The sequence below is a fragment of the Plecotus auritus genome (genome assembly GCF_963455305.1).
Source record: "Plecotus auritus genome assembly, chromosome: X".
NCBI lineage: Eukaryota > Metazoa > Chordata > Mammalia > Chiroptera > Vespertilionidae > Plecotus > Plecotus auritus.
In genome coordinates, this window is record NC_137784.1 from 47,402,844 (window position 1) to 47,424,542 (window position 21,699).

The 21,699-nt window shown below is 41.5% G+C and overlaps 1 protein-coding gene across 3 annotated transcripts in view; it reads left to right on the forward strand.

Moving 5' to 3' along the window:
- Positions 1–20,648, forward strand: part of ZDHHC15 (zDHHC palmitoyltransferase 15) — a 441,448-nt gene extending 420,800 nt beyond the window's left edge. For 2 of the 3 annotated variants that reach the window (XM_080652621.1, XM_080652623.1), the window contains one exon: positions 17,856–20,648. Coding sequence is in view for 1 of the 3 variants with exons in the window: in XM_080652622.1 (XP_080508748.1) it covers positions 17,856–17,924 (69 nt within the window). In the remaining 2 variants the exon portion in view is untranslated. The remainder of the gene's footprint in view (positions 1–17,855) is intronic. The other variant, XM_080652622.1, reaches the window with a different exon arrangement.
- The last annotated feature ends 1,051 nt before the right edge of the window (positions 20,649–21,699 follow it).

The window sequence follows — 21,699 nt, forward strand, 5'->3', positions numbered from 1 at the left end:
AAGGATATATGCACCTCTATGTTCATAGCTGCACAATTTACTATAGCTATGATTTGGAAACACCCTAGGTGCCCATCAGTGGATGAGTGGATTAGAAAACTATGGTACATCTACACAACCAATACTACGCTGCTGTAAAAAAGAAGGAATTCTTACCATTGGCAACAGCATGGATGGAACTAGAGAGCATTATGCTAAGTGAAATAAGCCAATCAGAGAAAGATAAATATCACATGATCTCACTCATTTGTGGACTATAATGAACAACATAAACTGATGAACAAAAAATATAACTATAGAGGAAACCAAGATGGTGGCATAAGTAAACACCTAAACTGCTGCCTCGCACAACAATTTCAAAGCTACAACTAAAAGACAGAACGGACACCATCCAGAACCACAGGAAAGCTGGCTGAGTGAAAATTCTACAACTAGAAGGAAAGAGAAAAGCTCACAGAGAATTGGAGATACGGCAAAGGGTCTTTGTGCTTGCAGAGGGAAGGGCGGCTGAGAGCCTGGCTGACTTTCTCTGGCGGAAGGGGGAAGGAAGCCCTGGACCGCACTGAACCCCAGTTCTGACTGCACTGAACCCCAGTTCCGGGCGAGCCCCTGGGGACCCACGCTCTTACGGGGGGAGTCTGGACTCTCGGGCAGAGACTCGGGAGCCTGGGAAGGCGGAGGACTGAAAGCGCGCACGCACGTGCCAGTGCGCACAAAGGCTGTGGAGGTTGCCACAGGCTTTCCCTAGTGGAAGGGAGTCAGAGGCTCCTGACTGCACTAAGCCCCAGTTCTGACTGCAGTGAACCCCAGTTCCAGGCGAGCCCCTGGAGACCCACGCTCTTGTCGGGGGAGTCTGGACTCTCAGGTGGAAACTCGAGCTGGGAAAGGCAGAGGTCTGAAGGCGCGCAAATGCGCCCAAGGGCAAGGCTGACGGGAAACCAAGACTGAGACCCCACCCCATCCAAGCTGAGCACAGAGGCTATTGCAATTTGGCAAGTCTAATCCTATAAGGCTGTCTCCAGCACCGAACTTCTCCCAACATAGACACAGCTGATCCTTACAGCCAACTGGCCTGGAGGTCAATTCTTCCCAGTGATACCAACAACAATAAAGACTTAATTACAACAAGGCTGTACACACAGTCCACAAAGGGGTGCACCAAGAGTGTCCACCTCAGGTTAACTGGGGAGGCAGACCCACTGGGTCATATAGGAAACCTAGCACACAAATCTACCTTACCAACTCAGGGAAGCAGTGAAAATGCGGCGTCAAAGAATCAGATCACAAATGAAAGAAATGGAGGAAAACAAACGACTAGATATAGAATTCAAAACCACGGTTATAAGGCTTTTTAAGAATATCCTAGAAAAGGCCAATAAATATAACGAGACCCTCGAAGATATGAAAAAGGACCAACTAGAAATTAAACATACACTGACTGAAATAAAAAATATTATACAGAGACCCAAAAACAGACAAGAGGAACACAAAAATCAAGTCAAAGAATTGAAATACAAAGAAGCAAAAAACACTCAACTGAAAAAGCAAAAAGCAAAAAAAAAAAATCCAAAAAGTTGAAGATAATGTAAGAAGACTCTGGGACAACTTCAAGCATACCAACATCAGAATTCTGGGGGTGCCAGAAGAAATGTGAGAGCAAGATACTGAAAACCTATTTGAAGAAATAATGAGAGAAAACTTCCCCCACCTGGTGAAAGAAATAGACTTACAAGTCCAGGAAGCGCACAGAACTCCAAACAAAAGGAATCCAAAGAGGACCACACCAAGACACATCATAATTAAAATGCCAAGAGCAAAAGACAAAGAGAGAATCTTAAAAGCAGCAAGAGAAAAACAGTTAGTTACCTACAAGGGAGCACCCATACGACTGTCAGCTGACTTTTCAACAGAAACTATGCAGGCCAGACGGGAGTGGCAAGAAATTTTCAATGTGATGAATAGCAAGAACCTACAACCAAGATTACTCTACCCAGCAAAGCTATCATTCAGAATTGAAGGGCAGATAAAGAGTTTCACAGACAAGAAAAAGCTAAAGGAGTTCATCACCACCAAACCAGTATTATATGAAATGCTGAAAGGTATTCTTAAAGAAGAGGAAGAAGAAAAAAGTAAAGAGAAAAATTATGAACAACAAACACATATCTATCAACAAGTGAACCTAAAAATCAAGTGAATTAAAAACCTGAGGAACAGAATAATCTGGTGAATATAATAGAATCAGGGGCATAGTAAGGGAGTGGACTGATAATTCTCAGGGGGAAGGGGGTATGGGGGGTTCATGAAGAGACTGGACAAAAATCATACACCTATGGATGAGGACAGTGGCGGGGAGGTAAGGGCAGAAGGTGGGGTGGGAAATGGGTGGAGGGGAGCTATGGGGGGAAAAAGGAGAAATAATTGTAATAATCTGAATAAAGATTTATTGAAAATAAAATAAAAAAATATAACTATATTCATGGAAGCATCGAGCAGACTGTCCAACCTATGAGGGAAGGCAGGGGGTGAGAGAGTAAAAGGTCAATTGTATGCATCCATATGAGCCTAACCAATGGACATAGACAGTAGGGGGGGTGAGGGCATATGCTGGGGGATGGGGTCGGCCAGGGTGAGGTCAATGGGGGGAAAAAGATACTTACGTAATACTTTAAACAATAAAGAATTTTTTTTAAAAAGTTTTAAAAATGAATTTAGGAAAGTGACAGGATAGAAAACAACATTTTTAAAACACCAATAATGAACCCTCAGAAAGAGAAAATAGTAAAACAATCCCATTTACCATTGCAACAACCACAAAAAGATAACTGGGAATAACGTTAACAAAGGAGGTGAAAGACCTGTACTCATAAAACTATGGGACACTGAAAAAAGAAATAGTGGAAAACATAAAGGAAATAGAAACATATACCATGTTCACAAAATGGAAGAATTAGCATCAATAAAATGTCCATACTACCCAGAACAATCTACAGGTTCAATGCAATCCCTGTTAAAATACCAATTGCACATTTCACAGATCTAGAAAAAAAATCCCAAAATTTATATGGAACCAAAAAAGACCCTGAATACCAACTGCAATCTTGACAAAGAAGAACAATGTTGGGGGGATCACAATACCAGATATCAAACTATACTACAAAGCCATTGTAATCAAAACAGCCTGCACCTGGCACAAGAACAGCCATATAGACCAATGGAACAGAACAAAGACCTCAGATATTGACCCAGGCCAATATTGACAAACTAAGTAAGAGCATAGAATGGAGTAAAGATAGTGTCTTCAATAAATGTTGCTAGGAAAATTGGACATTTTCATGTAAAAAAATGAAAGTAGACCACCAGCTTACACCATATACAAGAATAAACTCAAAATGGATAAAAGACTTAAATGTAAATCATGCAACCATAAAAATCTTAGAGGTAAACATTAGCAGTAAAATCTCAGACATTTCATGTAGCAGTATTTTCACTGATACATCACCGAGGGCAAGGGAAACAAAGAAAAAATTTAACAAATGGGGCTACATAAAAATGAAAAGGAACCTACCTGTATGGAAGAATGTGTTTGGCTATGATACATCAGACAAGGGTTTAATTTTGAAAATATACAAAGAACTCATACAACTTAATAAAAGGAAGACAAACATTCTAAATTAAAAGATAGGCAAAGGATCTGAATAGGCACTTTTCCAAAGAAGACATACAGATAGCCAATAGACACATGAAAAAAATGATCAACAGCACAAATCATCGGAGAGATGCAAATTAAAATGACAATAAGGTATATCACCTCATACCTGCCAGAATGGCTACCATCAATAATGCAACAAGCAACAAGTGCTGGCAAAGATGTAGAGAAAAGGGAACCCTACTACACTGTTGGTGGGAATGCAAACTGTAAAAGTGGAAAACAGTATGGTAATGCCTCAAAAAATAAAAAATGGATCTTCTGTTTGACCCTATGATCCCATTTCTGGGAATATATCCTAAGAATCCCTAAACACCAATTAGAAAGAATATATGCACCCCTGTGTTCATAGCAGCATTCTTTACAATAGCTAAGATATGGAAATAGCCCAAGTGCCCATCAGTGGAAGAGTGGATAAAAGCGCTATGATACATTTACACCATAAAATACTATGCAGCTATAAAAAAGAAGGATCTCTTACCCTTTGAGACAGCATAGATGGACCTGGGGGCTATTATGTTAAATGAAATTAGCTAGTCAGAGACAGATAAATATCACATGATCTCACTTCTAAGTGGAATCTAAAGAACAAAATATGTCCAGAGGTGTGACTCATGTAATAAAATTACAGATTTCAGTTGGGAGGGGGGCTTAGGGGGGAGGGGTCAGGAAGATATTAACCAAAGAACATACGTGTATGCTTCTATGCATAACCCATGGACACAGGCAATAGCATGGGGATGGCCTGGAGTGGGGTGGACTTTAGGTGGAGGGGAAAAATTTGGAGAAAATGGGACACATTTGTGATACTGCCAATAAAAAAAATAAAATTTTAAAAATCTAACAGATTTTATTTAAATCTAGGCAGCTGATTCCAAAATTTATATGGAATAAGGGAACTAGAATGGCCAAAACAATTCTGAAAAAGAAAACCAAAGCTGGAAGACCCAAACTGTTCATTTAAAAATACATATTATATTGGTACAGTAGTAAAGATTGTGTAGTATTGGCAAAAGGACAGACCCATGAACCAGAAATAAAAGGGAACAAAAAAAAATACAGAAGTAGACCCACATAAAGATGGTCAACTAATTTAACACAAGGATGTAATGGCAATCCAATGAAGCAAACAATCTTTTCAATCAATGATGTTAATACAATTGGACATCCCTATACCATGTACTAGTACACCTCTCAACATATACAAAGTTTAACTCAAAGTGAACTATAAACCTACTTATAAAATGTAAAACTATAAAGCTCTTAGAAGAAAACACAGGAACAATCTTTATCACTTTAAGTTAGGCAAAGAGTTTTTAGATATAGCATCAAAAGGAAGAGACATAAAAGAAAAATTTACAAATTGGACTTGAATTTAAAATATTTCCTCTAAGGAGACCACTGTTAAGAGAATAAAAAATAAAACCACTGACCAGGACAAAATATTCGCAAAACACATCCTATATAATAAAAAGCTAATATACAAATTGTCCCCTCGACCAGGAATTCGACCAGGGGGCCAGCCCGGGCTGCCAACCGCCCATGGCCCCTCCCCCTGGACAGCCCCACCCCGATCGCCTCCCCACCCTGGTTGGGGGCAGGACTGGCCTGCCAACCTCCCACGTCCCCTCCCCGTTGCCGGCCTGGCCCGAATGGGCCCATTCAGGGTGGGCCACCAGACCCCACCTGTGCATGAATTCATGCATCAGGCCTCTAGTATTTGGTAAAGGACTTTTCTCCAGAATATAGAAAATATTCTAGAAGCTAAAAAAATAAGAAAACAATCACCATAATAAAAAATGGACTCAAGGTTTGAGTAGACACTTCACCAAAAAAGTGTACATAAGCACAAGAGAAAATGCTAAACATCATTAGCTACTAGGAAAATTTACATTAAAACCACAAGGAGATTCCTTTGCACCCATACTGGAGTGGGTAAAATGTTTAAAAACAGTCATAATTCCAAGTGCTGGCAAGGATGTAGAACAATTGCAATTCTCATATATTTCTGGTGGGCATGCAAAATACCATGGGTACTCTGAAAAACAATTGGCAATCTCTTATAAATATATATATATATATATATATATATATATATATATATATATATATATATATATATATAAAAGGCTAGTATGCAAAGTGTCCTCTTGGGAGTTCAACCAGGAGACCAGGAGTTTGATCACTCGCTATGGTGTGCACTGACCACCAGGGGGTAGCGCAGAACATGGTGGGGCACTGAGGGAGTACGGGAAGGAGGAGGCAGGGGGGCAGGAAACACGTGTTGGTGGTGCACAGGTGATGAGGGAATGGGGAGGCGGGGAGGCAAGGAGGTGGGGAACCTTATTGGCCCTGATAGCCAGCCAGGCCTAGGGACCCTACCTGTGCATGAATTTCATGCACCGGGCCTCTAGCTTTTTTATAAAATTACTAAACATAAACTTACCACATGACCCTGTAATCCCAGTCCTGATTATTTTTCCCCAAAGGTAAAACCGGTGCTCACATACAAATTTGTTTGAATGTTTATAACCCCAAACTGAAAAACAAAACAAATGTTCTTCAATGGGCCAATGGTTACCAGGGGTCCTCAGACTTTTTAAACAGAGGGCCAGTTCACTGTCCCTCAGACCATTGGAGGGCCGGACTATAGTTTAAAAAAAAAAAAACTGAACAAATTCCTATGCGCACTGTGGGCCCGGGACGAGTCGGCGCTAAGCAGGACAGGCAGCGGCACCCGGCAGGCCAGATAAATGTCCTCGGCGGGCCGCATGTAGTTTGAGGACACCTGGACCAACTATACTACTTAACAATCAAATTGAAGATACTTGCAGCAACATAGATGAAGCTAAATGCATTATGCTGCATGAAAACCCAGTCTCAAAAAGTCTGCATACTGTATGATTCAATTTGTATGACATTTTTTAGAAAGACAAAAATACTGGGAGAGAAAACAGATTAGTGCTCAGGGTTTTCAATTTCGCTTCTAGCTTACCCTTCATACGGTGTTGTTGTTCAGGGCATCCTTTAGCCTCTCTTCTCATTTTTAATCATTTGCTTATACAGTCTGTTCTGTGGCTGTAGTTTTAGGTGCTAACTCTCTCCTAAGCTTTAGATTTATTTACCCAGTTTTGCACGTGATGGTTTCTTTTGCGTTTCTACAGAAATCTTAAATTCATTTCTACAAAAGCTGATGTCATTATCTCTCTTTTATCTTCATTCTAGTTCTGTCTTACAGTCCAGATCATGGCTGTCGGCATAATGTGCCATGCCAAAGTCCAAGGCCTGGGTGTCACTTTCATTTACTCCCTATTCTTGTTCTCCGTGTCATTGCTGCCACCACCCCTGGCAATTCTACAGGCTTTTAATTTGTCCTCTCCTGACCATCCCCACTGTTACAATCATAATTTCTAGCTTGAAAAATAATTTTCAGTAGGTCCCTCTGTCTCCAAACTTGCCACCACCAATTTATTTTCTATAGTGACATCAAATGTTTTTCTGTAGCAATATATAACTTCTTGCTTTGAAACATTGGCAATAAGAACACACTGAAAGGTTGCTAAGTACTTTCTGTAAGAAATAGAGAACACTTCGTGGCATTCTGGTTCAGCAGTCATTTATCTGCTCTGTTGCTGCCCTCTGTCCCCACCTCACCCTGGACGGCTACTCACAGGCCCTCGGGCATTCTCACACTTCTCTTCTTTGCACAGGCTGCTTCCTTAGCTCTAAAAAGGTACTCATTATTGCCCAGCCAGCATGGCTCAGTGGTTAAGCATCTCCCTATGAACCAGGAGATCATGGTTCGATTTCTGGACAGGACACATGCCCAGGTTGCAGGCTCCATCCCATGTGAGGCATGCAGGAGGCAGCCGATCAATGATACTCTCTTATTATTGATGTTTCTATCTCTCTCTGAAATCAATAAAAATATATATTTTTTAAATTTAGGAAAAGGGGCCCACTATTGCCCCTACCCAACTTTCCTCCTAAAAAAAGTCTTTTGCTTCATAATTTGGTTCAAGCATCATCAACTCAGGGGAGACTTCTCTTTGCTGCCATGTATTAAGTGCCTTCCTTTCCTTCGAGAGATCTCTGCCTCTGCTTTTACTTCAGTGATTATCACATTGTTCTCCAACTCCATTTACTTCTCTGCTCTTGGGCTGCACCATGCACAATGTAAAGGCCGAGATGACAGATCCCCAATTACATTACATTCATCATGTCCTATGGACTTAATAAATGGATTGTAAATGGCTTTTGAACTTTTAATATTAGTGTTTGCTGTATAAACTAACTGGGCCATTTCCCCATTCAAGACTTTTAACTTTGGGGGAAAAAATAATAATTTTTTCATTCTGGGTAAAGGAATGAACACATACTCCACTGCTGTTGAGTTGTGGGAAGCGTGCGCTGGAAATTCCAACACAGTCACCTCAGAAAGGTCTTAACCAGACACCCAGGACTCTTATTCTTTCCTGGGGCCCACAGGCTTTGCCTGATGCTCCTGTGTTGTGGTTCTGCATCAATGGCAGAGCTGTAACTCCCAGATGGCATCCTTCACCATACAGAAGGCTCTGACCTGCCTTGTCCAAACACCAGGGGGTGTATGCACTAGGGAATACCGGTAGAGAGAGCCCCATTGTCACATTGGCCCCAGATAATCCACTGTGCCTAAAAGCACCTACAGGCTAATTGTACAGAATTTTGAATGATCCAAGTATTTGTGCACCCCCATTTCTTATCTTTCCCAGTGGTACAGTCAGGTGAGAATTGGCTAAGATGAAAGCTACATGTTGTTTTATAGCCACATACTCAAGGAACTAGAGGAGGGTGTTTCTTTAAAATCTAGAGGATGTCGTGTCCTTAAGATCTGACTAGCTTTTCAGTAGTCACCTTTTATGCAATGGTAGATGGACTTTGGGACCAACCACGTGAATCATGAAGAAGATAGGCATTCGAGAAAGTTCCCCAAATGCTCCTGAACAGTTACTGGGGCCTGACTGCTCGTTGCCGGGCAGGCTGTACCACATACCTGTTCTAGGCCCCCTACATTCAGAAACGCACTCCTCTCTGACATATTAATGTATTGGCCCTGATCATGTGAGTGGCTAACAATACTAATAACTAGCATTTATTGAGCGTTTGGCAAACGTTCAGGGCATCGCATGGATGATCTCATTCTGTTCTTTCAGGCATTACCTCAGCCCTTCCAGACATGTCCATGCACTGCCATTTCTCTCTCTCTCTCTCTGTGTGTGTGTGTGTGTGTGTGTGTGTGTGTGTGTGTGTGTGTGTGTGTGTGTTCACATGAAGAAATCAGATATAAAAGATTAGGTAACTTGGCTAAGGGCAGTCCTCTGCGGAAGGGCAATGCTGGAATTTCCAGCCACATGGTCGGATTCCAAAGCCTTTCCCTGCTTCCCATATTATAATGGGCTATGAACACTGTGCACGCCCTACCCATGTCCCCTGCATTCAGACTTCCAGCGCCTGGGTGTCTCTGCATAAAGATGGAGGCCACCCTCTTACCACTGGAGCCCACTCTGTCCCCAGGGGCAGGTCTGAGGGCTGGGAGTTGCTGTGTCCCCACCGATGACGGGGGGGGGGGGGTGATATGCACACACCACAGCTCTGTCGTGTCTCCAATGGGACAACCAGTGGAGGTGTGTGTTACACTGGTTCCCCGAGTTCCCCAAATGGGAGCAAGTGTCATGGGCTGCAGTGGTGCCTTCCTTTCCGGTCTCAGGGCCCTGCTCCCCCACACATGTGCTTCTTTACCTCCCAAACAAAGGACTTGTCCTATGTCCTCATCTCGGTGTCTGTGAAAATCCAAACTGAAGCCATCGACTTGCAGCATGGCCACGCCCAGGTCCCCTGCAAGGACCCCCAATGCCCCCAGAGAGCAGGGCGGAGACCCACTGGCCCTGAAGCCTGCGGGCAGAGTTCACTTGTCATTCAAGGAAAAAGTGTTTCTGTAGTACCAGTGACACCAAACCTAGGTTTAGCTTCCTGCCACCCAAAGCCAGTTATCAATAGGCAAAGGCTGGTACAAGGAAAGTCAGTTTATTTGAGAGCCAGCAGCCTGAGAAGAGGGCACACTAATGTCACAATGACCATCTTAACATCTCAATGCAGGCTGTGGTTTTTATGAGGTGGTACAAGGAAAGTAGAACAAAAGAAAATGATGGGAGGGAGGGGGTTATCCGATCTCCATTGAGGGTGCTGTGTGCGAGTCAGCACAGTATTCCCTGATAACCACGGGTCAACTGTTGGTCTGGTGTTTGCCATTTTGTTTTTATGGTGGAAGGTGAGAAAATCTCTTGAAGCCAAGATTTCTGGAGGCTGGAGTCTGCTTCCTTTGAGATTAGCTCCTGGAATCCTTTAAGCAAACAGGTAGTTCATCTGTAGCTTACATGTGAATTTACCAGTCATCAGAGAAACAATGTTAAGAGAATAGTGGGGTGGGTTACACTACTTCTTGGGTTTGAAAAAGATGTGCTCTTTAACCCAACACAAAGGGTGAGCGGAGGAGAGTTCTTGGATGTCTGGGGGAAACAGTCAGGCTTTGTGGCTTTGTTTCTCCATCTGGAATGCAGATTGCTAGACAACTGTGGCCTCACCTCTGTGCTTCATCCCTGCCCAGGTCCCTGGGCTCAGCCACAGTTCACTGCCCACTCCTGCAGGAATGCTCACTGAATTTCTTTGCTCCTCCAGGTGAAGCGAGTACCAGAGGCAACCTGATTCCTCCCCTCTCTGGACTGAGTCACACAGTATGCTCCTTGCTGCAAGGCTGCATCAATTGCTCATATCAGCTTTTCTCGCTTCTCGCTTCCCCAGATCTCTCCCATTTGGCCACCATAAGTTTCAATGCACTGATCTGTTAGATGTGTTTGTGTGTTGGTCAGGAAATCCTTTGTTTAACTATAGCTGTTCAAATTGTCAAAACTTCAAGAGGAGAGACCAAGGAGATCTCTCTTGCTGCCATTCCTCTAACCTAGAATCCATTTTAAAAGTACATTAAATGAGAGTATTAGATGGTGACCAGCAAGAAGGTATGGAGGGAGAGTGTGTGAGAGAGTGAGGGAGCGATAAAAGAAGTGTGTGGACGTGTGTGGTGTGTGTGTGAGTGAGAGCTAGGGACAGTTAGATCCTGCAGGTCTTCCAAGGGGCTGCCAAACCGGGCAGTCTTAGACAGTGGAGCCTCACTGCCATGACGGACACTCTGGGGGCAGCTAGCACAGGCACAGAGATCACGCCATCTTGAAAAACAGAGTTGCTTGAGACTAGGATCCTAACCTCGCCACTACCCAATCTGGTCTCAGACACAATCAGGATGCTACAGCCACTCGGGTAAAAGACCTGCGACCAAAGCTGCAGACCCACGGATACCAAGACCCCAGGCACCTTGGCTGCAGATTTCTGTGAGTCACAGAGACAACCCCCCTCCCCACCGGCCCCGTGGCAGTGGCATAGGAACTGCCAGACCCTCTACGCTCAAACAGGCCTCCTGCCCACACACAGCAGTGGCGGCTCTACCTGAATTTGAGCCGGGATGTGCAGACACGGGAAGCTTGTTTCCTGTGGCCAGACCCTGCGCCCACTCAGGGAGGCTGCACTGAATTTGAGCCTGGGTGTGCCAACAAAGAAAGTTTGTTTCCTGCGGCCAGAGCCCTGCCCATGCAGGGAGGATGCACTGAATTTGAGCCTGGGTACACGGGCACGGGGAGTTTGTTTCCCACAGTGCACACCTGCAGAAACAGAACCCAAGCCTACAAAGGATGGTAGAGCCACCTGACTTTGATTCAGGGCAAGCGCACATGGAAGGCTGTTTTCCGCAGGACAGGAGTGGACCTCCTGCCAACACAGTGCGGCTGTGGAACCTGGTCCACCAAGCAGACCAGGGACCCTGATTCCCTGCATAAGAGGCAGCACTGTGCACCAGTGACTTGACTCTGTTTCTCAACGCGTGCTCCTGGGATCCCTGATTCCCAGTGCATTCACACTAGGAGTCAGTGACTCCAATTGTTGGCACACACGCACACAGGGACCCTGATTGTGCAAGGCTGCCCCAAGCAACAGAGACTCTAATACTCGATTCTCGGCGCGGGCACAGGGGGTCTCTGACTCCTGACACTCACTAGGGGACTCTGATTTTCAGCACATGCCTGCGGGGTCTCTGTTTCAGTGCGGCACAGGCAGGGTCCCTGATAATAGGTGTGCACAAGATGCCACACTAAGTGCCTGTGACTGGTCCTGGGTGAGCATGGCTCCCACCAACCCACAGCAGCCACAAGTCTTGGGGTTGGAGCTATTTAGTGACATTCGGGGGGTGCGAAGCTCCCACTGCACACGGCCCAGGCCCTTGCAACTCAACATTTGAAGCTTCTGGTGACAGAATGGGGCAACAATAAAACAATTCCCAGAGGAAAGAAAATGAGGAATCACCAAGAAAGGAAATAAGTGAAAAGGAAGCATGCAACATGACAGAAAAAGAATACAGAGTAATGGTCATACAGTTCATACACTGGATGGATGAGAAAAATCAACAACCTATATAAAAACCAGAAAGAAATCAAAAGTGATATAACTACAATCAAAAACACCATAGAAGGTTTCAACAGTAGACTAGAAGAATCAGAGGACTGAATTAGTGAGTTAGCAGATAAGGTACAGAAACAAGCCCAATCTGAACAGCAACTGGAGAAAAAATAAATAAAAAGCAGGAGGAGAGCCTAAGGGAGCTTTAGGACAACACAAAATGAAATAACATACATATAATAGGGCTGCCACTAGGACAAGAAGAGCAGCAAGGATTAGAAAATCTATTTGAAGAAATAATGACAGAAAACTTCCCTGATATGGGGAAGAAAAAAGTTATACAAGTACAGAGAGTCCCAAGCAAGATGAATCCCAAAAGACCCACACCAAGACACAGCATAATTACAATGGCAAATGTTAACAACAAAGAGAGAATCTTAAGGCTGCGAGAGAGAGACAGAGAGTTATCTACAAAGGATCCCCATCAGATTATCAAATGATTTCTCAACAGAAACACATCAAGCTAGAAGGGAATGGAAGGAGGTATAAAAAGAGATGCAAATCAAAGGAGTGAATCCAAGAATATTCTATCCAGCAAGACTATCAATAAAAATTGAAGGGGAAATCAGAAGCTTCAGAGAGAAAAAAAAAAAAAAAGGCTAAGGGAGTTTATCACTAACAAGCCAGCAATGGAAGAAATGCTAAAGGGACTGGTGTAAAAAGAAGAAATAGAAAGGGAAGAAGGAACACAGTCATAAAATACAGAAATGGCTACAAACAAGTACCTATCAATAATAACATTAAACATAAATGAATTAAATGATCCAATCAAATGACATCGAATGAATTAATGGATAAGAAAACATGACCCATATATATGCTGCCTACAAGAGACCCATCTCAGAACAAGGGACTCATATAGACTGAAAGTGAAGGAATGGAAAAATATCTTTCAAGCAAATGGAAATGAAAAAAAAAGCTGGGGTAGCAATAATTATATCTGACAAAATAGACTTCAAAGTGAAGGCCATAACAACAGATATGGAAGGCCATTTCATAATACTAAAGAGATTGATACAACAAGAGGATATAACCCTGATAAACATATATGCACCCAATGCAGGAGCACCCAAATACATTAAAAAAAAAACAACTCCTGGAAGATATCAAGGGAGAGATCAACAATAATACAATCATAGTAGGGGACTTTAATACACCACTGACATCACTGGATAAATCCTCTAGAGAAAAAAAATCAGCAAAGAAACAGCAATCCTAAATGACTCACTAGATCAGATGGACTTAATTGACATCTTCAGAACATTTCTCCCTAAAGCCATGGAATATACGTTCTTCTCAAGTGCACATGAGACATTTTCAAAAATAGACCACATATTGGGTCACAAGCAAAGTCTCCCCAAATTCAAAAAGATTGAAATCATATCAAGCATTTTCTCAGACCACAATGGCATAATATTACAAATAAACTACAATAAAAACATTCCAAAAAATTCAAACACTTGGAAGCTGAATAGCATGCTATTAAACAATGATTGGGTTACCAAAGAGATAAAAGAAGAAATTAAAAATATCCTGGAAACTAATAACAATAAAAACACAACAATCCAAAATCTATGGGACACAATGAAAGCAGTCCTGAGAGAGAAGTTTATAGCTCTACAGGCCTACCTCAAAAAACAAGAAAAAATGATAATAAATCATCTAACTCTACAACTCAAAGAATTAGAAAGAGAGCAGGAAGGAAAGCCCAGAGTGAGCAGAAAAAAGGAAATAATGAAGATCAGAACAGAAATGAATGACATAGAGACAAAAAAAATACAAAAGATCAATGAAACCAAGAGCTGGTTCCTTGAAATAATAAACAAGATTGATGAACCTCTAGCCAGGCTTACCAAGAATTAAAGAGAGAGGACCCAAATAAACAAAATCAGAAATAAAAGAGACGAAACAACAACAGACCCCACAGAAATACAAAGGATTGTTTAAAAAAAAATACTATGAACAACTCTATTCTAACAAACTAGACAACCTGGAGGAAATGGACATATTCCTAGAAAAATACAACCTTCCAAAACTCAATCAGGTAGATTCTAAAAATCTAAATAGACTGATAACTATGACAGAAATTGAAGCACTCATCAAAAATCTTCCAGAAAAGAAAAGCCCAGGGCCAAACGGTTTCACAAGGGAGTTTTACCAAACATTCAAACAAGAACTAAAAACCTATTCTCCTAAGATTATTCCAAAAAATTCAAGAGGAAAGAACACTTCTAAGTTCATTCTATGAAGCCAGCATCACCCTAATACCAAAACCAGATAAAAACAACACAATGAAAGAGATTTACAGGCCAATATCCCTCATGAACATAGATGCCAAAATCCTCAACAAAATTCTAACAAATCGGATCCAGCAGTACATCAGAAATATCACACACACTGACCAAGTAGGATTTGTCCTGTGGATGCAAGGATGGTACAATATCCACAAATCAATAAATGTGATACATCACATAAACAAATTGAGAGATAAAAATCACATAGTCATATCAATTGATGCAGAAAAAGCATTTGACAAAATCCAACACCCTTTTTTTAAAAAAAATATTTTATTGATTTTTTACAGAGAGAAAGGGAGAGGGATAGAGAGTTAGAAACATCGATGAGAGAGAAACATCGAACAGCTGCCTCCTGCACACCTCCCACTGGGGATGTGCCTGCAACCCAGGTACATGCCCTTGACCGGAATCGAACCTGGGACCCTTCAGTCCACAGGCCGACGCTCTATCCACTGAGCCAAACCAGTCAGGGCAACACCCTTTCTTGATAAACACTCTCAGCAAGGTGTGAATAGAAGGATCATACCTCAACATAATAAAAGCCATATATGACAAACCCACAGCCAACATCATACTCAATGGGCAGAAACTAAAACCATTTCCCCTAAGAACAGGAACAAGACAGGGATGTCACTGGGTTGCAGGCACATCCCCAGCAGCAATATCTTCACTGATACTGCTCCTAGGGTAATGGAAACTAAAGAGAAAATAAACAAATGGGACTACATCAAAATAAAAAGCTTTTTCACAGCAAAAGAAACCATCAACAAAACAACAAAAAAGCCCACTGCATGGGAGAACATATTTGCCAATGTTATCTCCAATAAGGGTTTAATCTCCAACATTTACAGGGAACTCATACAACCTAGCAAAGGGAAGATAAACAACCCAATCAAAAAATGGGCACATGACCTAAATAGCATCTTTTCAAAAGAAGACAGAAGGAAGGCCAAGAGACATATGAAAACATGCTCAAAGTCACTAATCATCCAAGAGATGCAAATCAAAACAACAATGAGCTACCACCTCACACCTGTCAGAATGGCTATCATCAACAAATGAACAAACACAAGTGCTGGAAAGGATGCTGAGAAAAAGGACTCCTCCTTCACTGATGGTTGGAATGTAGACTGGTGCAGCCACTGTGACAAACAGTATGGCGTTTCTTCAAAAAACTAAAAATGGAACTGCCATTTGACTCAGTAATACCACTTCTAGGAATATATCCCAAGAAGCTATAAACACCAATCACAAAGGATATATGCACCCCTATGTTCATAGCAGCATAGTTTACAATACCTAAGATTTGGAAACAGCCTGAATACCCATCAGCAGATGAGTGGATTAGAAAACTATGGTACATCTACACAATGGAATACTCCGCTGCTATAAAAAAGAAGGAATTCCTACCATTTGCAATAGCATGAATGGAACTGGAGAGCATTATGCTAGGCGAAATAAGCCAGTCAGTGAAAGAAAAATACCACATGATCTCACTCATTTATGGATAATAAAGAACATTATAAACTGATGAACCAAAATAGATACAGAGGCAGACAAGCATCAAACAGAATGTCAAATGACAGCAGGAAGGCTGGGGATGGTTGGGGGAAGTGGGGGAGGTAAGAGATCAACCAAAGGACTTGTATGCATGCATATAAGCATAACCAATGGAGACAAGGCACTGGGAGGGGGGTGAGGGCATGTGCCAGGGTGTAGGGGAGGCTGGGGAAGGTCAATTGGGGGGAAAAAAAGGAGACATATGCACTACCCTTTGTAATACTTTTAACAATAAAAAATAAAAGTACATTAAACATACATATAATAGAAAAGATTAAAAATTTTGAAGAAAATTAAAATCACCCATAATCTACCACTAAAAGGTTACTCACATTAACATTTTGTCATATCCTCTCCAATGTTTTCTATGAATATATATTTTAAACATTGAGACAATATTGGATTCAGTTTTTTTAAAAATATATATTTTCTTGATTTTTTTACAGAGAGGAAGGGAGAGGGATAGAGAGTTAGAAACATCGATGAGAGAGAAACATCGATCAGCTGCCTCCTGCACACCTCCCACTGGAGATGTGCCCGCAACCAAGGTACATGCCCTTGACCGGAATCGAACCCGGGACCCTTCAGTCCGCAGGCTGACGCTCTATCCACTGAGCCAAACCGGTTTCGGCTGGATTCAGTTTTGAATTCTGCTTTTTTTCACTAATGCTGAAAGTAATTTCCCATTATACCAAGGCACTGTTGTTTATTTAACCAACTCACTGCTTACAACATTAAGATTTCATCTAATTTTCACTATTATGAATAAAGCTGTCAATAATATCATTGGGCAGCCCTAACCAGTTTGGCTCAGTGGATAGAGCTTCGGCCTGCAAACTCAAGGGTCCCAGGTTCGATTCTGGTCAAGAGCATGTACCTTGGTTGCGGGCACATACCCAGTAGGAAGAGTGCAGGAGGCAGCTGATTGATTTTTCTCTCTCATTGATGTTTCTAACTCTCTATCCCTCTCCCTTCCTCTCTGTAAAAAATCAATAAAGTATATTTAAAAAAATAATAATAATATCATTGGGCATAAATCTCTTTCCTTGTTTATAATCATTTTCTTAGGATGAAATCCTAAAAGAAAAATTACTGGCATAAATTTTTAAAAGAGTCAATATACTGTATATGCCAAATTGTTTTCCAAAAAAGCTGATACTAATAAAAGCTACCTGAGTGCCTGTTACATGCCAAATATTATTTTAGATAGATTTTATTATGCCTATTTTTCAGATGAAGAAACTAAAGTTCATTTATATTATTTAAACAGAGTCACAGAAATAACAAGTAGCCAAGCTGGAATTCAAATTTAGAATTGCCCAATTCCAAAGCTCATGTTATTTCCATATGGATTTCAAAAAAATGTTTTGCCTTATGAAATTATTATATATTTACTGTAGAAAATGTGAAAAATACAAGTAGAAAGTAGAGAAAATAAATTACTCATGAATTCACCACTTGCAACAATTTAGTGTACTTTCTTAGGCTTTTGTTCCAGATACAATTTCTGGGGTAAAATAATTATAATATTGCATATTTAATTTTGCATTCTGTGTTTATTACTTAATACTTTTAATGCTGATCCATATTCTTTATAAACATAATTTTTAAAAATTGCACATTATTGTCAGTAGTTGTTACCATGTATATATTTTTGTTCATCTCACATGTAGATTTCTTCTTTTTATTCCCAGGACCCACTATCTCCCATGAAGCTTACAGAGTTCAATATTGGGAACCATTCGAATCTTCAAAATAAGTGACCATGGCGGATTGAAAGCTTCACAATATAAAAGCATTTTATCAAATACTTGCTGTGCAGATAGGTGTTTCAGGACTTTACAAGTAATTTAATTTACTGACTGACTTCATCAATCCCATAGCAGTTAATTAAATATGGTCTTTCTCTCTATATTTATTCCTTTTCCCTCCCCTAATCTGTGAAAGCCTAAATGCATATATATCTTTCCAAAGACTCTTTTCATTCTTCTCTAAGGTAAAGTGGAATTAAAAAGACTTTCATGGAGTCTTTAACTTCCCTGGAAAGTCCATTAATCATTTCTATAGGGTCTTTGTGGTATTGAGGGTAGTCAAACTTCAGACTACATGTGCTATTTGTGTGCATGTGCATTTACAAGCATGCATACGTGCAGTACATTTGCACACAATTCTGCTGTGGTGTTGTGAAAATCAAGTTTTTAAAAATCTGAGGTTTTTATTCAATCATGTTTTTTTTCCTAAATAACAATTTAAATATATGCTGAGCTGTGAATACCACCCCTATATCAGGTATCTAAAATTCAAGATTCAACAGACTATGTAATCAAATTGGGAATTGAACAGCAATGTAAATGTAAAACCTGATCTCTCTCATAGATGTGTGGTGTTCCTGAAAGTAAGTTCAGATCAGATTTCCACTCTACTAAATATAATAGTGTTTTACAGACTTTCAATGCCAACTTGGGGTAAAATTATCTAATTACTTTTATTTTCTTTGCCATCTAGCTTTATTTTAGCCTTTATGAGTTATTGTCATGATAAAAAAAACTATAAGCATAAGTTATGGGCCATAGATTTTGTTAAGGGTTTTAATAATGATTTCAAGTTTAATTTCAATAATATTCATCAGGATAAAATTTCATAGTTGAAATTGGCATAAGGATTAGCACTAAAGATCTGTGTTTTCACAGCAAGGTTAGTATACAGATAGTGATAATCTATCTAATGGTAAGATGACATTCCTTTTTTGTATTTTTTTCCTTTTTTTGTTTTAATGGTAATTCTGCCATTAATATAGTCTACATCTATTTCCCAATTTATTTATAATCATTCTTTCTTTTAGTCCTAGTGCCTGAATCAATGAGTATGGACACTAATGCTGCTTATTTATAGTAATAACTAGAAGCCCAGTGCAAGAATTCATGCACGGGTGGGGTTCCTCTGGGTGGCCTGCAGGGCTCAGGCCAAAACCCACAGTCCAACGCAGACTGTAGCTCCTACCTGCCAGGCTCCTACTCATCCCGGCCCCACTGCGCCTGCCACAAGCTCGCACCTAATCAGTCCCAATCGGATGAGGCTCAAGCCTCCCTGCTTCTGGCGCCCTCCCGAGAGAAGTGGCCTGCAGGATTAGGATGAAACCAGCTTTCCAACATCCCCTGAGGGGTCCTGGATAGCGAGATGGAACAGGCCAGGCCAAGGGACCCCACCGATGCATGATCGGGACCAGGGAGTGACCAGGGAGGGCTCTAGGACGTGTCTGGTCCCATCTTGCTCATCCTGATCTGCTGGACCCCAGCAGCAAGCTAACCTACCAGTTGGAGTGTCTGCCCCCTAGTGGTCAGTGCACATCATAACAACTGGTCGATTGGTCAACTGTCTACCCCCTGGTGGTCAGTGCATGTCATAGCTGGCGGTTGAGCGGCCTTAGCATATCATTAGCATATTACACTTTGATTGGTTGAACAGTCGACCGGTCACTGGACACTTAGCATATTAGGCTTTTATTATATAGGATACCTAAGAGTACTAATGATTTTTATTTCTCAAGCTGTGCTCTAGTGCCCAGCTGTTCACAATAGAAGTCCCAATTCTTACAGCGATCAGTGAGTGTTATGGGCATCTTATGATATCAAGGAGTTGAGTTCCTAGAGGGATGTTAGGTTTACTAAATTATTTTCCCTAAAACCTTATTGAGTAGAAAGAGTTGCCTGCCACAAACAATTCAGTGTTCAGGTTCCAGTGGAGTTGAAAAAATGATCAATCCAGCTACTTATAGAACAAAATTCCTGATTATTTTGATCCTCTAGGTAATTTTGGTCAGGATAAGACTTTTATCATAAATTAAATGGATTGTGGCAAGCATATCATTTGAAAGAATACTAGACATGACTAAATCTATTAGGGACTGCTTCTCAACTGTTGAAAGCTACCCATTGTCTTCACTATCAGAGAAGTGTAAACAAGGATCCTGGAATGCTGGTGAACCTTGAGCTCTGGCAAGGGCCAGAGCTATACACAAATTGTTTAGTCTAGACCAGGGGTGGGCAAACTTTTTGACTCGAGGGCCACAATGGGTTCTTAAACTGGACCGGAGGACCGGAACAAAAGCATGGATGGAGTGTTTGTGTGAACTAATATAAATTCAAAGTAAAGGAGAGGAGGGGAGAGCAAGAGAACCCTCTGCTCTTTCGGTTCCGCAGGCCGGATAGAACAGCCGAACGGGCCAGATCCGGCCCACGGGCCGTAGTTTGCCCATGGCTGGCTAGACAATGGTAGCTCAAGCAATTTCCTAACCAAATAGTCTCAGAGTAAATCTTTACTAATATTTACTGACCTTTAAGATAGTCTGTCTGTTACCAGAATTGCCTGCCTAACTAAGGGCTATATGTGTATCCAAAATTGAATAAAAGGTTGGCAAGGCCCAGGTATCAGTGGAAGTCCTTCCCCTTGCATTGGACTTTCTGCCTGGCCCCCAATATTTCCAAATTATTATTTCTTGTCTCGTCTCTGTCATTTGCGCGTGGCCCTTCTCCAGATCCCAAACCCTAAACCATGCAGGACGTGGTTTGCACATCTGGTGCCTCGACGAGGGACATCTGAAGGAGAAAATTTTGCCTAGAGCAGAAAAACGAAGTTTCACCAGAAAGGTGGGGAAAATTCACTGGATAGGTGAGGAAATTCACCACATGCAAAGCTCAGGGCCAGCTGCAGAAGTCATGGTCTGTAAGTAGGGTGGGAAGGTCTTTTTTTAGCCAGGCTAATGGGGCAGAATTTGTTTAAAAAGTAAGTAGACTTTTGGTTTGCATGCTTAAGGATAAAGGAAATAAAATGTCAGAAGGTATTCTCTTACAGTTTTTGCATGTTATTATAGAACATAACCCTTGGTTTCCTGAAGAAGGTACATTAGATCTTTAATGTTGGGAAAGAGTTGGTCAAAACTTGAAAAAAGCTCAGCAGCAGGGGAAAAACTTACCTCCAAATTGTTTCTCCTTGTGGAACATGGTATTGCATTTGCTAGAGCCTTTTAGAGAGGCTAAGGAGGATAAACCCCCTCCCCTTGCACCCTCCACTCCTAAAGAGGAGCAAAAAAAATTGGAAGAATGGCCTTCATGGCCCCCCCACCTCCATGACCTAATCCTGAAACATTTAATTCACGGTTAATAGAATCACCTATGCAAAGAACTATCCAAGAAGGATTAAAGGACATATCGGTGATGGAAAGACTTGCTTTTCCTATTATACAGGCAGCTGACCCACAGCTCCCGGATCATATAATAAGACACCATGAAAAATTTGACTTTAAAATGATGAAGGCCTTGCATGAGAGCATGGTTCAGAATGGTCCAGCAGCTCCTTTTTACAGGAGAACTTATGAATAACATTTCTGAAGCATTCTTAGCTCCTTATGCTTGGTATTCTCTGGCTCGTGCAACTCTGGGTGGAGGGATGTCTGACTGCTGGTTTAGGCCTGATCCCTGTAAACCGGCAGTAGGACATCCTTCGAGCGGTCCCAGATTGGAGAGGGTGCAGGCTGGGCTG